The 17,977-nt window shown below is 38.0% G+C and overlaps 2 protein-coding genes across 2 annotated transcripts; one reads left to right on the top strand and one right to left on the bottom strand.

Moving 5' to 3' along the window:
* Nucleotides 1-1,501: 1,501 nt before the first annotated feature.
* Nucleotides 1,502-4,010, top strand: LOC137960726 (basic leucine zipper 61-like). Its single transcript, XM_068808308.1, has 4 exons — nt 1,502-2,417; nt 2,524-2,614; nt 2,754-2,880; nt 3,400-4,010. Exons 1-4 carry the CDS (start codon nt 1,897-1,899, stop codon nt 3,558-3,560), a joined length of 900 nt encoding a protein of 299 aa, XP_068664409.1. The 5' UTR covers nt 1,502-1,896; the 3' UTR covers nt 3,561-4,010.
* A 10,618-nt stretch (nt 4,011-14,628) lies between these two features.
* Nucleotides 14,629-16,497, bottom strand: LOC137960710 (pentatricopeptide repeat-containing protein At5g48910-like). Its single transcript, XM_068808307.1, has one exon. The coding sequence runs from the start codon at nt 16,409-16,411 to the stop codon at nt 14,660-14,662; it is 1,752 nt and encodes a 583-aa protein (XP_068664408.1). The 5' UTR covers nt 16,412-16,497; the 3' UTR covers nt 14,629-14,659.
* Nucleotides 16,498-17,977: the final 1,480 nt, after the last annotated feature.

The following is a 17,977-nucleotide window of genomic DNA, read 5'->3' as shown; positions in this document are numbered from 1 at the left end:
TTAGACGCCTTAATTCAAAACCAATGAGAGCAATAATAATAATCATAGAAAAAGAAAAACAAACACAAACACAAGGCAAAATTACGTCCTGTTTTCCTAGCCAAAACTGAATAAACAAGATTGTTGATATAAACAATTCTCCTAACAGGCATATAAACATCCGATAAGCAGTGAATAAAAAAAGTGCACAGTTACCAGCAGAGTAGCAGTGTGAAAATCTTGAAATTCCAGAGTCTACCTCCAGTTTCTCATGATAAAAGGTTCTATTCTGTGGTTTGACAAAAGGGATTCTCTGTTCACCACGTTGATCCATGGACGCGCACCAGGTAGCACGATCTGTTGAACCCTTCAAGGCTTCAACAGTTCTATTTGTAGGGGAAGTGAAGTGATCAGCCGTTCTTATCTGCTTCTGTTCTGTACGAACGAACGTACTTGTTTCTGGGCAAACAAGCATTTCATCAAATTCCGCAAAAGAGATGTAGAGAGACAGAAAAGGGTTTTATGTATTTATTTTAATGGAAGGTTACGTAGATTTGCGTGATTATTCAGAAAGAATCTTACTAATGGAAGGAGCATGTGAGGAAGTCCCGAGACAAAGCCTACAAAGAGAAAGTAGAGGTCGTGCAACCAGAGCACATGGGAAGCCATGATTCTAACGATCCCCCTCCCCTCACTCTTCTCCCCTAAAACGCTGTTGCTGCTCTCTCATACATTAAACAACTCAATCCACACGATCCGTGGCTATCAACTCATTACCCACAAACCCTTCCCTCCGTATCTTAGCTTTTGCTAGCTGTCCATCTCAAGCCCCCCATGTGAATCCCTGAATTTTCTTGCCTGGGTTTGAAATTAAACACCGGAAACCAGGACGGCAGCATTACGCTTCCATGGACGGTGATTCCTTTCCTTTCCTCCACCGTACCCAGAAAATTAACGAATCGGAATGAACAGAATGAGACGCCGAGACCAATGCAAACACATGATTGGAGCATCTTGCTTTTCTTTAACACAGAACACAAGGCTTCTTAATCATTGTTTCAGAAGCCCCGATTATCCAGCCTTTATTTAGACTGAAGTAAGTTACTGGGTACGTTTTCATTTAATGCTTGATGATCTAATGGAGGTATTTCTAGTTCTCTTGGGATCTTACAAAATCCATTCTGAGTTACTTCATGGGGCTGTTCGGGTTGACAGCAAAACCCTAAAGAGGCGAGAGGGGGATAGAAGAAGGTGCGTAGTGCGCACAGATGGAAATGGACGTGCACATGCCGGCTGGGATGTAAGCGAACAGGTTCACGTGAGGGAACAAAGGGAAGGGAGGGGCAAAGGAGGTAATAAAGAGGGGGGAGAGTGCGGGATTGGTGGGGTCCAGGTGCAGCCAAAGGTACGGTCACATCGGCACGTGGTCGCTGATTCCGCCAGTTATTAAACTACTGCGAGACTTTCCTGTAAAACCGTTGAGACCCAACCCTTTCCCAGCTGTTGCTAGCTGTCCCTTCTCTTCTCTCTTCCCATGTGACCTCTCTCTCTCTCTCTCTCTCGTCCTCTTTTTTTCCCTTTCTTCTCTGTCCCTCCCCTAAACAGAAAAAACGGATAGAGATAGAGAAACGTCGACGACGACGACGACCAACGACGAACACAGTTTGTTCCGACAAGGGAAAAAGGATAAGGAGGAGGGAGGAGGAGGAGCAAAACTAATTTAGAGGATTTATAGTGATCATTAGACGCACGCATTGCTTCCCTATGCTCCTCAATTCTCGTTTCTCATTCCCTCTTCCTCTTCTAATTTGATTTCTCTCTTACTTTTCTCCGGTGTCTAGAATGTATATGCTGCTGGATCTTGGATTTGGTGCGCCGTTTCTGTTTCTCATTCTGCGATTTTGATTATTTCATGAGATGGCTCAGTTGCCTCCCAAAATACCAACAATGTCTTCCAACTGGCCGGCTCTACCTCACCAAAGGCCCGTCACCTTGCTTCCTACCACCAACACTGCCTCTTCCCTGCCCTCTTGGGTTGATGAATTCCTTGATTTCTCCTCTGCCAAGCGTGGTGCGCACCGGAGATCCGCCAGTGACTCCATCGCCTTCCTTGAGGCTCCTCTTCTCGATGAATGTAGGACGTCCTCCGCTGCCTTGAAGCCTGAGTGCAACAATGTCTTCGATCGTTTGGATGACGAGCAACTAATGTCCATGTTCTCCGACGATATATCTACCACCGTCCCTGCTAACGTTTCCAACTCCAACTCCTCTACACCCTCCGACCACAATAGCATCAACGATGACAAACCCACCCTCTCGGATCAGCAGCAGCGTAACGAGCCCGAAGTGCAGAGCTCCTGCAAGGTGGAAACCCCCATCCACGCTCCATCATTCACCACCTCCGGTGATCCCATTATAGATCCCAAAAGGGTCAAGCGGTAGTCTTTTCACGTTGCGAATTTTTTTCACAATTTATTCCATCAATCCGGCCGGTTTGTTATTGTTTCCTCATTTTAGTTCTCTCCCTCTTCTCTTTCTTTCCAGGATTCTAGCAAACAGACAATCTGCGCAGAGGTCGCGAGTGAGGAAGCTGCAATATATCTCTGAGCTTGAAAGGAGCGTCACTTCACTGCAGGTACATGAACATGATCTCACCTCTCGATAACTAACTGAACTATCTCTTTCTCTCTCTCTCTCTCTCTCTTTTTTTTTTTTTTTTTTTTTGCCTTAACATGAATCTTCGCTCTTGCATGTTAAATTTTCTCAACTTTTAGACGGAAGTATCAGCATTGTCTCCTCGAGTAGCATTTCTGGATCATCAGCGATTGGTCCTCAATGTGGATAACAGCGCACTAAAACAAAGGATTGCAGCTCTTGCCCAAGACAAGATTTTCAAAGACGGTAAGCACGTAGCACAGCACTAAACTATATATCCTGATTAGTTTTTATCTACTTACGTGAACATTTATGAGCATTAAAACGATCCTCTCGTTAATTTCAATTCAAGATTGTTGACAGAAATAGCAAAAGAATTTCCCACGTTTTTAACAAATATTAATTACTCGTCGTCTCTTGTTTTATTTAGTGAAAAATAATGAAGATTTGAAGTACCCATTAAAGAGAAGAGATTGGTTGAGTTACTGGCATCCGTAATCATAATCTTAACGAAGAAGAAATCTGAGAACACGCATTTTCTCTTTCTAAACAAGCTTAATTTGCTCGTAACTCCGAGCTATCAAACTTTTAAATATTATAGTCCATAGAGATAGCAAAGGGACAGGATATGGGTTTTGAGATATGTAAAGCAGAAAGTTGTTATTTCTGACTTGTGATGTGAGTGGGATAGACTGGAGCTTCTGATTCCAATTTCCAGATGCAGAACTCAACGTTAATTCTGATGCTTTCTCATCATAAATGCAGCGCACCAAGAAGCACTGAAGCATGAAATAGAAAGACTGAGACAAGTTTATCATCAACAAAACCTCAAGAGAATGGGTGGGAACTCACAACAGCAGCAGCAGCAGCAGCAGCAGCATTCAGAACAATCCCAACTCTGTACAGACAAGGAGCTTCTCAGCTGAACGCTGGTTTGATAAGAAAAAGAGAGAAAGGAGCGGGTGACTGGTTTGGCTTTTGGTGCTTACATCCACTAACATGGTGATTCACGTGCTATGTTCCGAATCTGGGAAATAGGCCCCCACTTGAGAAATGAGAGCTGTTTGGGGTTTCTTTGGGTTGGCTGAAAAGGGTGTGATGGAAGAGAGAGTGGGGACTAGTTGATTGATTTCATATCGACATTGTTTACTTGGGCTGCGATTCTTTTTGTGTATTTTATTATCCATTCTTTTTTTTTAAGATCGCTTCTGAGAGCAGCAGATGGTGGGAAGGGTGTTCCGTGTTCGATTGTTGTATCTTTCTTGTGTTTTTTCTCGGGGGAAATAATGGTCTGTGTTTTTCTTTCTTCTTCTTGTTTTTTTTTTAATTTCCTTCTTTTTCTCAATGAAAAACGGAAAGAGGATCTGAACCTCGTTGATATTATATATTACCTTGCCTTCATTTCGGTTTTTCCTTTCTTTCCTCTTAGAGGAGATAATTAAAAGGAAAGAATGTCGATCCTGTTGAGGTTTAAGTCGGATATTGCACATTACGAAGAGATTAGACGAGATCATTTGCAGAAACCAGTTGTCGGGAACGAAGATCAAGGAATACAATCATATATTTATTTCTTAAGTTATTAATTATCGAGATTAGAAGAGACTAGCAGTCTTCCGTTAAACAAGCAAAATATTTACCGGTTTTACACTTTTGACTTCAATCATTTATCTGCCAAGGGAAAGAAAAGAGATCCCACCAAAGATACGAGGACACATCTTGGATCCATGAAACTTTAAAGTAAACGCCAAGAGCAATGATGTTGCAGGTTTTCCGAGTCCTTTTCTGTATTAAAAAAAAAAAAGAAATGGAAAAACTCGATGTGCAGGAATTTCAATTTCAACCCCAGACGGTTCTGCCTTCGGCTTAAGGCAGATATTCCAGAAGAACAAAACCCTCCATTTTCTCCTTTTCCAAGTCCTTTTGGAGTAGAGATAAAGAGTAAAATGCGACTTTCATCCGATGGGAGAAGGGAAAAGCTAGAAGACGGAGGCAAGATAGGGCCCGCCGTCTTGGTCGAGAGTAAGGTGCCAACTGGTTCCAGCTTTGGCTTCGGCTGAGAAATGGTGAGGAGTGGGCCTTCCCTGTAACCTCTGGCGCTGTTTTGATATTTGATGATAGCTACAGCCTACAGAGAAGAGGTACCACGGCGGAGCAGTCAGTATGTCGCTTTTCCGCCATTACTGACTATCAGTTCACGGCCCCGGCCTTCCAGAGCCCTTCCGCAAAGCAAGAAATTTATGCATGATCGTAAGCAGCACGACAGCTACATTTTTATCTGCCCTGTAACAGTGGGAGACCTACCTTCAAATGGTGTTAGGTGAAGGGTTCTGCAGTCCTAAAAGAAGTAACAAGTCTCTGCATGATCTAATGTGCTAATACCCATCAGGCCTCACCTACAGTTTTATCTTCCCTATAGCAAATAAGGACACCTACCCTCAAACATTGTTAGGTAAAGGGTTCTATAATCCTACAAAAAGGTAGAGCTGTAGAAAATCACCTTCAACAATGCATCTTGTTCAAAAATCCATAAATTTTCATTAGTGGGTACAAAAATCTATAAATATAAGAGAGAAGGAAAATTATTATGCTCCAAAAGAAATTCTATTTTGTTTGATCTGGTTCGAGCAATTAGAAAAAGCCATGCTGAGTTCGTGTGCCCATCTTAGTGTTGTGCACGAATAAAGGGCATAAGAGATCTGCTGTACCTTATGGAGTGTTGATTTCTAGGGCCAACACATAAAACAAAAAATTTCAAAGGAAGGAAATAAAAGAGGAGAGAAGAAACCAAGTGAAAGAAAGAAAAAGGAAAATAAAGAGAAGTGTAAGGACGAATTTGAGACAAGAGGAAGATGTTTGAATACTTTACCCCATGCATTGAGGTTATATTTATAGTTGTGTGAAGGTGTTTACAACGACTATAATGTCTTTATGGCTGTATGATTCAAAAGGAGAAAAACATAAGAAAACATAAGAAAACATACACCACCTTGTATAATTATAATTCTATGTCATCTTTATGGAAGTTTTCCTTATTTACATACCATGCCACCCCTAACACGTGGGTGTCTTTTAACACTCCCCCTCAAGCTGGTGTTTATAACTTTACTTTACAAATAATTTGGTCAAGAAACTTGTGTACTTGAAAAATAAATTTTGATTTCCTTGCTTTGATTACCATAACACGTGGGATTCTTCATTGTAGATTATACTTCTTCTTCTGAAATGATAACAACATCCATATTTCAATTTGGAAGGAGGAACAACCGCTGCAGTGCTCAACTTCCAATCTCATCCTTCATACTTTTTCTTCTATTTTCCCTCTCAAGCTAGGAGATAGTGTAGTGATCCCAACTTGAAACAAAAAAAATTTGTAGTAATTATCTCCCCCCATCAAGGTGTCCCAAGGATAAGTACTCAATTGGACACAAACTCTTAAAAAGTAAAAACATGGGTGATACAGTAGGAGGCCTCAAAGGATTTCAAACAAAATAGTGATAATAATCACTAAACAAGGTATCACTCAACGACAACGATAAAAACCATAAGAGTGCCAATAAATATATATATAAACAACCAAAATAACGCACCCAAGGGGTTGGGCTAAGAGGGTAAACGATAGTCAAAATGGATGGTAGGAGAAAGGAAACCTAGCAAAAAGGTAATGGAGGATTAAAAGAAGAGAAAATAACCACCACATTAATAAGGAGACTGCCATGGTAGTACTGAAGTAGCTTAACGAATTTGACTAAGTATGACCCAAGAGGGAGATAAAAAATAATTCCTCTATGAATATGATGATTGAGGAAACTTAAAATAATCTCCAATAAGAAAATTTTGAGATGAAACATAATAATGGAAACTTTCTAAACATAAACTTCTCATATAAGACAATTACTGTTTAACACAACTAGATCAATTTGGAAGGAAAATATTCAAGAGATAAATTATGGAATAGGGGAGATTTATGACACTAATATTTGAAATTTATAATGAGGAAACAAAACTTTCTAATTCAAAAATTTTAAACTTTGTTAAAAAAGAAACTAAACTCATATAGAGAAAGACTTTTCTTAAGGAAACTAATGTGATGTGAGATCAAAGAAATAAAACTTTTGATGAAGGAAAGATACTCAAGTTACTAAAATATTGACTAGAGGTTGAAAATAAGTACGAAACTTAACCAACATTAGTAAGTCAAAAAGTGAAGCAAAAAATTCTGCTTAAATTCGGATTTTCGCATCCAACAGGATACCAACATGACCATTGATTCTTCCAATGTGAATCTCTCTCTCTAGAAAGATCAAATTGAGAAATAATTTATTGGATAGAAAGTAGACTCACATAGATTTCTTTTGAGATAAAATTTCCAATATAATGTTTTAGTCATATTGGTACAAATGGTTTAGAAACTTGAGGCTTTGTGCTGCTATTCAATATTTTTTTATACTTGACCTTTGCTACTTCCTATATCGATTTCTTTCTCTAGAAAATTCTATTTGTAAAAATTTGCTTTGAATTGGAAACTAGACTCAATGTATCTTTCCAAAAATATATATTTTTTGTATGAAAGTGATGGTAAGAGAGTGTTAAATCCAATGAAAAACAGGAATTGACAAAGAAGACTAATGGGAAAAATGAGAAACTCCCCTTTTTCCTTTTTCCTTTTTCCTTTTTCCTTTTTCTTCTTCTTCTTCTTCTTCCCTTTCTTCTCCATCTTCTTCTCCTTTCAATCTCAGATCTTTGCCCGCTCTGATACCGTGTTGATTTTTAGGGCCAACACATAAATACAAAATATTTCAAGGGAAGGGGAGAAGAGAGGAACTCTGGCTCTAGAAAGAGAGGAGAGAAGAAACCAAGGGAGAGAAAGAAAAGAAAAAGAGAGAAGTGTAATGACGAATTTGAGACAAGAGGAAGATGCTTAAATGCTCTACCCCATGCCTTAAGGTTGTATTTATAGTTGTTTGAAGGTGTTTACGATGACTATAATACCCTAAGGATTATATGATTCACAAGGAGAAAGACATAAGAAAACACACACCAATTTGTATAATTACAATTCTATGTCATCTTTATGAAACTTCTCCTTATTTACTAGCAATGCCACCCCTAACATATGGGTGTCTTTTAATAGGGATCTTACCGATGCACTTTCAGAGGTGAATCTCTTTCGAAGATAATGAATATACACCTCGGGCAATTTAACGTGTTATTTAATTATTTATTTTTATGTGATTGGTAAAGCAGTTGAATAAAAAGGTGTTGTAAAAATTAAGGTTTTTGGTGATGGAAGAAAATAAGAGTGAGAAAAAGAGAGAAAGAGAAGAGAGATATTGAGAGAAAAGCCAAAAGAAGGCTCATTGGGGATCATGCACGACCACCAACTGTATTTAATGATAAGACTTGATCAAAACCTACAATAATGCTTACTCTCCTTATATCTCCCTAACTATGTATCCTATGCACATGAAAATTTAAGCACTAGCATAATTCTATGCATAGAACGAGATTACATACAGAAATAAATCTATGGAAGTGGTAAAATAAAAAAATATCCCTAGACATATTTTCTAATACTTCCCCTCAAGTTGGAGCATATATATCTAGGATTCCCAACTTGTCACAGAAATATAGGAATTCTCACTTGCTGAGGGCCTTGGTGAAGATATCTCTCAACTAATCTCCAGATCTGACAAATGGAGTAACTACCTCCTTCTTCATTCCAACATCTCGAATAAAGTGGCAGTTTACTTCTATGTGTTTTGTCCTCTAATGGAAGACTGGATTACTTGCAATGAAGATAGCTGCCTGATTATCACAAAACATGCTTATCAATTCAATTTGATTCAAACCAAATTCATGTGAGACTGATTTGACCCACATCAACTTACTCAATGTGTGAGTGATTGCCCTGTATTCAGCTTCAGCACAAGATCAGGCCATAATATTTTGATTTTTGCTTTTTCAATTAACCAAGTTGCCTCCTAAGAAAACACAATACCTATAGGTTGACTTCCTGTCAAGTTTGTACCCTGTGTAATCCGCATCAGAGAAAACTTCAATCTTCATATGACCATTGGGTCTAAAGAAAAGACCCTTGCCTGGTGCTCCTTTAAGATACCTCAAAATTCTTTGTGTATAGGTGTATTTTGCAAGGATGTTCTATAAACTGACTCACTACACTCATTGCAAAAGAGATATCAGGTCTAGTAACTATTGCATAAATTAACTTGCCCATTAAGCTCCAATATTGTGTTTTTGTCAATCAATTATGCACTCTGATCATTGTGGAGATTATGTCCCACATTCATTGGAGTATTAGTTGGTTTTCCTCCCAATAAACCATACTCCTAAAGCAGACCAATTATATATTTTCATTTTGTCATCACAACTCCTTTGGTTTTTTCCATTTCAATGCCTAGAAAGTATTAGTTCAACATGAATCAAGACTATTATTCACCCAAGAGGATAGGAGTGTGTCCAACATCTAACATGAGTCAAATCTATTATTCACTCAAGAGGTGTTTTTTTTAGTTACCCTGAGAAAGTAGGTAGACTCAGTGCTCCACAGTAGGGCTACTTTTTCGCCTGTGAAATTGAGTGAAAATTATTTTTAACTATGAGCATTTGAGTGGAGTATGGAACCGTCTCTTATATTATGCTAACTGGGTCCCTTGGTAAAGAACAAAGAGACCACCAACTTGAGGGAGAAGTTGGAAGATATGATGGATTGCTATTTTATACAAGAAGATCCTATACACCATTTGCAACAAGTTAGCCGTTCTTGATGTTCTCTCACCCCTAGCTTGAGGGGGAGAATTGGAAGATGGGTCCAACCCCACACGACCAAGGAAGGCCCACATGTCCAAGTATGTGGAAGATAGGCTCAAGCCCACAAGATCCAGGAAGACCCATACATCCAAGAGAGGTGGAAGATTGGATTCAAGCCCACATAGTGATGGCATAATATTAAATAAAGACTCATCTCATAAAGATGTCATTAATGTAATTAATTTAACTTTTAGGGGCATAATTATAATATTATAGTTTATTCATCTATAAAGGACCATAGGCCCACATAGTGATGGCATAATGTTAAATAAAAAGTCATCTCATAAAGATGACATTGATGTAATTAATTTAAGTTTTAGGGGCATAATTATAATATTGTAGTTTATTCATCTATAAATTGAGCTTCATGGGGAGGTTAGAACTCAATTCCATAACCTCTTTCTTCCTTTTGTTTTCTTCGAAACATGACGTTTCTCCCTTTCTCCATGAGGTAATCCATAAAGTCCTAAAAATCAACAAGCCAACTTCATTGAATTTTTAGAACTTTTAGGCTTTCATTCTAAGATCACCATCTACATGGCAAAGTAGGAGATTTGTAGACATTAGAGAATCTTATTGGTACTTCTATGATGAGACTTTTTGGTTGTCACACTTGGAGCACCATCAAAGTAGGAAGAACTAATACAGAAACAAAAAAACTAGGAAGAAGCTTGAGAAAATTAGAAAAAGAATAAATAATTGGAATGCCTAGAATAAGATTAAAGACAATCTTTATGAGTTAATTAGTCAACTCACAGACCTTGATAATTTGTTGTGATACCACACGTCTTTAGAAGGAGCAATGTCATGGAAGAGATCAGGGTTTTGGGACCACTCTCCCTTATTTAAAAAGTAAACAATATCTAAAAAAAATAATCATATCCTTGTTTCCTTAAACCCTAGGAATTTGCTTTATTAAAGGAATTTTTTTTTAGAAAATAAATAAAACTATAAACTCTAAATTATAACTTAGAACATCAATTTTTAAAGGGATAGGTTGAATGGTAGAATGAGTAATTAGGAAGAATTGCCACCCTTTCTCATTTAAAAATTACATGATCATTTTTAATACAATTAAGGGATTAATCTTGTTTTATAAATCTCAGACATTGTTTGTTCATGTAAAATTAAGATCATTTAATCAAATTATATAAGCATCAAATTGTTGTATTATGCTCAAAATATATAGATTACTAGGTAATTGGTTAAACTACCTCTGTGATAAGGGATAAATCAATAAAAACTAACAAGGGTTACAAATGGATTGAGTTAATCAACCCTCCAAACCACTATAAATCCATAAAACCCAGTTCTATCTATAAAATAAATGGGATTGGATTTGTATGAGGGTAACAAAATATTTATCTGCACATAACATGGTTTAGAATGTCGATTTGTCACAAAGAAAACCCAATTCAATTATACTGATCCAATTCAATTTATTGCTTAATTGAATATTAGTATGTTAATAATTAATATTATATACCTAAGTCCTACGATGATTAGTATCAAGTTTTTTAATGTAGGGATTTTGTTCCTAAGATACTCTCATTGTATCATTCTAAAACCCCAACATTCTAAATATTTAAGCTTTCCCTTATTGATTTGCCTCTTTTAAAAAATAATTAACTCTTAAACTGCCTTCTTTCAAAAAAATATCCCTAGTTGCTTCTTGTTGCTATCAAATCTCATTTTTATGCCACCTCTCCTTGACCTCTCACCCTTTTGTTATTATTAAACGACTTGGGTAAATGTGGGAGAGGGAATTGTAGACCGGCATTATGATTCTTTACATCATTCGGTCGTGTAGAAAATATTATGGATCAATGTATATATACCAGAACGTCCGTGGAAGTAAAATCTGTTTTCTTGTTTTATATGTGGATGACATTTTGCTAGCAACCAATGATAAATGTTTTCTATATGAGGTGAAACAAATTCTCTCTAACAATTTCGATATGAAGTGTTAATCATACAGTTTAATCATAATTATAACTAATTTTACTTAATATAATAAATTTTATCCCCAGAGGAATGTTTATTATATTTGAGTTTATTAGTTAGGATAAAATATCAAATTATTCATCATCTACCCACACGAATTATGACTTCATAAATAATTTGGTATTTTTATCATAAAATTCACTCATAAAGAATAATTGAATCTGCTTGAATTAAAAATTTTAGCCCACATGCATTTTTTTATGTCAATAGTTTCAATTTTTATGCATGATTTACATTGGTAAACATGATATTGATTCAGGCCTTAGTTTTAACATAAGCATGTCATTTGTAATTTTATGCAGCTCTACAACCTGTCAATTTCTCTAATATTCGTTGTGATATCCAAGATAAGCTCACCTCCTTTGTTTGTTATGAATCTAATATGGTTAATGTCAATATTAACACATGGTGGATTGATTCTTGATCAACAATCCACATTTCAAATTCCTTGCAAGGTTTGCAAAACCTAAGGAAACCAGTGAGAAGTGACCATAACATCTTCTCAGAAGATAAATGAGCTTACATGTGGAAGCTATAGGAGCTTGCTATTTAAATTTAAATAGTAGATTTATTTTGAAATTAGATAAGACCTTTTATGTTCCAGGTTTTTCTAGAAAGTTGATTTCAGTTTCCTGGCTTGTACCTTATGGATATTCCTTTACTTTTTCAGGCTCATCTTTCAGTTTATTTTATAAGTCAGATTGTGTTGGGAATAGTATTTTGTCTGATGGTCTTTATCGCATAAATTTATAAAACAATGCCACTTATGATTCAATGTGTGTTCACACTGGTACTAAAAGAGGTATTATTTAATAAGGATTCCTCTACATTGTGGCACCAGAGATTAAGTCTTATCTCCATGGAAAGGATTAAAAGATTAGTAAATGAATGGGTATTTAATACTCTGGATTTTACTAATTTTGTGACTTGTGTAGATTGCATTAAGGGAAAACAGACTAACAAGTCAAAGAAAGGTGCCAATAAGAGTTTAGCCATATTAGAAATCATACATTGATATATGTAGTCGAGACATGGACTCACATGGTTAGAAATACTTCATCTTTTTATAGATGATTACTCACGATATATATATCTCTACATGCTTTCTAACAAGCATGAAACATTAGATGCCTTTAAGATCTTTAAGGCCGAAGTAGAGACACAATGTGGTAATAAAATTAAGATAATGAGATCAGATAGAGGTGGAGAATACTATGGTAGATACACCGAGAATGGACAAACACCTGAGCCATTTGTAAAGTTTCTTCAAGAACATGGGATTGTTACCCAATATACCATGCCTGGTTCTCCAAACCAGAATGGTGTAGCAGAAAGAAAAAACCGAACATTATTAGACACAGTGCGGAGTATATTTAGTAGCTCCAATCTTCTTAGATCCTTGTTGGCTGAATCACTGAAGACGGCAATGTATATATTAAATCGAGTTCCTACGAAGGCTGTTCTTAAAACACCATTTGAATTATGGAAAGGTTGGAAACTGAGTTTGAGACATACACGCGTTTGGGGATACCCGTCTAAAGTGAGAATTTATAATCCACAAGAGAAGAAGCTGGACCCAAGGACCATTAGTGGGTATTTCATTGGATATGCTGAAAGGTCCAAATATTACAGATTTTACTGTCCATCTCACAACACTAGATTGTGGAATCAAGAAATGCAAAGTTTTTTGAAAATGACTTGATTAGTGGGAGCAATCCAACTTGGAACATAGTTTAAGAGAATGATCATTTCGAATTTCAGCCTTTTACCTCAAGTGAAAGATTGATTATAGTTTACAACACCCCTCTAGTACAAACTGGTGTTGCACAACCACTCATTGAAGTTCCACTAAATGCTGACGACATTCCAGTGGATCAGGTCGTTCAAGAGTTGCCAAACACTTTTGAACAACTAGTTGAACCACATACTTATCAGGAAAATGAAGTAGGTATCAGAGCAGACCTCTTATCCTTCGCATCGGTTCCAATTGAGCCTTAATTTAAATGCTCTGATACCATATGTTAGCCTATCATGAATTTCTAAACAAACAGTATGAAATTCATTCAATAATAATTAAACGGAAGCCTAAAATCTTACCCCTATCCATTCGATCAAAATTTGTAAACTTCACCGGAGTTCTCTGCGTCTAGCTCTTCCGCTCTCTGATCACTCTCTCTGATGGTGTAAACTGAAGGTTTTTCAAGTGAACGAGATTGGGGACCAAACCTCTATTTATAAGTCAAAATCCCATCAAGCTTATCGGCTTCTGTAATTGCCGATGGGAGGACGTGGGTCTTAAACCTCCATAGACGTGGGAACGTGATCTTCCGAAATGACACCATGTTCTCTATGAAAGACGTTGGCCCAGTGCTTCCGAAACTGAAAGGAAGTTGGACCAACCTCTGGAGTTAATATGAAATTGTTAGGAAACCCTAATATCCCCTCTTCCTCCATTAGCTTCAATGTCTTCCTCCTCCTTCGACCTATTATTCCAGTTTCCATACCTGATATTTGACATTTCTTGTTCCATTAATCTATATAGAACTATCCTTTAACCTTCTATTTCTTTTTCTTTCTTCTTTATTTCTCTAAGAGTTTCCTTGTTTCCTTTGCCATGAAACTCACTTTCCAGTGTATCACTTATTGATTTATGTCAGTGAAGCCGTCGAATGTCATCGACATTGACGAAGAAACCCCCTCTATCTCAAACCATCTACTCCTCTTCTCCGTGCCTCTCAAGATAAAAAAAAGTTGAGTTTTCTACCTTTTTGTTTTATGAGAAAGAGATGTTTATATCTTATTTATATATAATTTTGCTATGCTTTTTATGTTATGACAAAATGTTTAAACTAACAGAGGCATGTCATCTAACAAAGTTCACTGTCCATGTACTCTGGTGCATCTATATCATCCTTGCGTTGACATATCTAATTGATTTAGTAAGTAGATGGACAACTTGTGTTAGTGTCAAGGTTGTAATGATTTAGCAGATTATCTTGAATGTTTTTTATCTTCAGTATTTTTATTCTGCAATGGTGGAAATAGTCGTCATGTAACAAGTATCTGCTTTGGGACCTAAGCAGTCAGCAACTCTCTTCCTCTTTCAAGCTGAGAAGTATGTACAACAAACAAACATCCACTGGTTGAATTTTGTGTAAATTTAGATAAAAATGATTTAGACAAAACAAAAGTTTTACCAGTAATCCATGCAGGAACATGACCCATTTACGAAATGGTGGAACCGACTTGAGTCACGAACAATTATTTCACGGTCATAAATCTTTGACAGTAACTTAATCACAGAATGACAATCTCCACAAACACGAAGATTTTTCATCACATGAATAGTAGTTCCAGGCCTTGTGTGTATAAAAGCAAAGGCAATGGCCAACTTCTCACTGTGATGAGTCAATGAACTCTGCCTCACTTCTTCTTCTTCAATATCCAACAAAACTTGTCTAGTATCTGGCTCATATCCTTCAATCCTTAGTCTCTCCCCAAATTCATCCATCATTTCATACATCTCTTTCTTTTGAGCATGAGTTATATCTCCTACGATAAATTCATGAACCCTTCCATCCAATTCAACCGAACTACATCCGGGCACTTTTTGTATTCCTCTGTCCTTCATCATCTTCCTCACTTCATAAACTTTGTCCCAATTGTCAGCCAAAGCGTACATGTTAGATAGTAATACATATCCTGCATCATCAGTTGGGGCCAATTCTATAAGTTGCATGGCAGCTTGTTCTCCCATCTCAAAATTTCGATGAATTCTACTAGCAGCCAATACAGCTTTCCACATAACTGCATCTGGCTTTATTGGCATTCTTGCCATGACTTCTTTGGCCTTTTTTAACAAGCCTGCACGAGCAAAAAGATCAACCATGCAACCATAATGGGTGATATCAGGTTCAATTCCATAAACCTCACACATTTTATGAAAATACTTAACTCCCTCATCTACCAGCCCAGAATGGCTACATGCATTTAGAATACAAGAGAATGTAATGGCATTAGGCCTAATGCCTGATGATTCCATCTCAGTGGAAAGTTCTAGAGCTTTCAGACTTTGGCCATTAGAGGCATAACCGGTTATCATTGAGTTCCAGGTATCAACACTCTTCTCTTTTGTGCCATTGAATGCATCAATGGCCCCCTCTATGTACCCGCACTTTGAGTACATGTTGATAAGCGCTGAACCTAAGTTCTGGTCCAGCTCAATTCCATGCTTCTCAATATATGCATGGACCCACTTTCCTTGGCTCAGTGCACTCAAATAAGCAATTGCAGACAGAACACTTACTAGAGTAACTTTATTAGGCAACTCTCCACATTCCTGCATCAACCGGAACATATCTAGAGCTTCTTTGGGATTACCATTTTGAACATAATAAGCAATCATAGTATTCCAAGAGACAGTGTCTCGGTAAGGCATCTCACTGAACAGTCCGTGAAGTGACTCGCCGTCTTTATTGCTAGAATACCCTTCAAGCATGGTATTCCAGGTGACATTATCCATTTCGGTACTTGTATCGAACATCTTACGTGCATCGGAAATCAGGCCACAGATAGCATAGAGATGGATGAGCTTGTTTCGGATGAAGGGTATGGCGTCCATCTCAAGCTTAACTATATGAGCGTGAAGTTGTTTCCCAAAGTCCACTGCTGGTAACTGCGTGCAAGCCTTAAGGACAAATGTGAAAGTGAAGTGTTCAGGTTGGACGGAACTGCCCAGCATTTGAAGGTAGAGGAGGATGGACCTCAGGGGATTGCCCCTCTTTAGGTTGCCTCTGATCAGAGTATTATATATAAAAGGGGTGGGCTGCTCGAGTGATCTAAGGACCTTCTCGGCGTATTCCAGGCTTCCGTGATCAGAAATGGCATAGAACTCGGCAAGCCGGCCTGCTGAATATGGGTCGGAGAACTGAGAAGATTTGATCATTAAACAATGAACTTGGATAGCTTCTCGAAGGTGACGTGAGATTTGAAGGAGCGAGAGATTCTTGGCACTCGGATTTGGGTGGAAGATGGAAGGGTTCGTTGGGAGCAGAGACGGCGAAGTTGAGGCTGCAGAAGTCATATTGCTACGCTCTCTACGGTTCGATGCAAAGTCTCTGAGGGCGCGGTGTGATGCAGGCGCCACTCTGCCCATTGGTTCATAGATTACTATCTTATTTATTTTATTTTTTAATTTAATTGTTTATAGGCTATAAGGGGATGTTGAAGGCAGTTTTAATAATAAAAATTTGAAACCTCTTCTTCTCTATTCTTTTCTTCTAAATTATTTTTCTTTAAGTATCCTATTTCTCCTTCTCAAAATTCCAGCAAATAACCGATATCTGATACAATTCGTGTCACATCACGTATTTGTCCCGCATCAGAATTAATATCCACTCTTCGTATTGTGCTTGTCTTACATTAGTTTGGTATCAAAGCCGAAAATCCCTTCGGCAGGCTTTCTCCTGTGACAACATCCTCTCATCACTCATTCTTTGGCTTTAACGAAACCAACCACTCCTCAATTAAAACAATCCTCTCTCCAATTCAACTAATTAATTTTCATCCTTTTTTCTTGGAGCCGACTTCTGTAGCTTCGCAGCATCGGCACGTTGACCCAACACCTGTCCAAACGCCGACCAATTCTCTTTAGCTGACTGATCCTCCCATCACTGTCTCTCACCAACCGTCGACCTCCTTCTGTTGTTCCACCGACACTTGCGACTGCACCTGGCTTCTTGTAGATACCACATTACCACCAAAACCCCCAATCAGCCATCGCCGCTCATCGCCCATGCCTTCTTGCAATCGATTCCGTAAGAGAGACGCCAACAACGTCTGACACAAAGTTGATCAGTATATCTCCAAAACACACAATTGACGTCAATTTTGCCAATTTAAGAAGCACATAAGGAAAATGAAACGAAGAGAAAGCTAGGGGTGAAAGGAAATGTAAACAAGAAGTACATCGTCCGACGTCTCCACTCCCATTTCACAAGTCGTCTGACATTCCTGTAGCAGCCGCCTTTGACCCCAACAACCACCATCATCGTCGCCTCAGTCCTCCTTCTAGTTGTTGTTGTTACGAAAAACCTAATGGAATCTTTGCAGCAACTTCTCCTTCGTCGCCATCAACCTTCACCTCCATCGTTGTTACCGTCGTCGAAGACCATCACCTCCACATCCATCGCCATCGCCGAAGACTAGGAGCCAGCCGGTCATGCCCCCCATGTCAAGCTTCGATTAATTAGCCAAATTAATTGAAACCCTAAAGGGGAATTGCGCACACGCACGATTTATCGCACATGTGACCTTAGTCACTCAAATGTGTGAATTTCGCATGTGTGAAAAATAATTTTAAGAAAAAATAAAAAATCCTTTCCCCATCTCCGAATTTTGGTTTGAACTCGAATAAATTGTGACCCCATTTGTTAAGGTACTATCCAAACCCCAATAGTTAAACTCGGCGGGGTCGAGTTCTCCAACAATGTGAGAATTGGTGGGGATACCA

This window comes from Aristolochia californica, unplaced genomic scaffold (genome assembly GCF_029961685.1).
Source record: "Aristolochia californica isolate CCGP_79_NKW_82.1479 unplaced genomic scaffold, dmAriCali1.0.hap1 SCAF_1, whole genome shotgun sequence".
Lineage (NCBI taxonomy): Eukaryota > Viridiplantae > Streptophyta > Magnoliopsida > Piperales > Aristolochiaceae > Aristolochia > Aristolochia californica.
This window is presented reverse-complemented; position numbering and strand designations above follow the sequence as displayed.

Coding starts and splice junctions, on each gene's coding strand:
- LOC137960726 (XM_068808308.1), top strand. CDS start 1,897: ATGGCTCAGTTGCCTCCCAAAATACCAACAATGTCTTCCAACTGGCCG. Junction 2,418..2,523: donor GATCCCAAAAGGGTCAAGCG/GTAGTCTTTTCA, acceptor CTTTCTTTCCAG/GATTCTAGCAAACAGACAAT. Junction 2,881..3,399: donor AGACAAGATTTTCAAAGACG/GTAAGCACGTAG, acceptor TCATAAATGCAG/CGCACCAAGAAGCACTGAAG.
- LOC137960710 (XM_068808307.1), bottom strand. CDS start 16,411: ATGATCAAATCTTCTCAGTTCTCCGACCCATATTCAGCAGGCCGGCTT.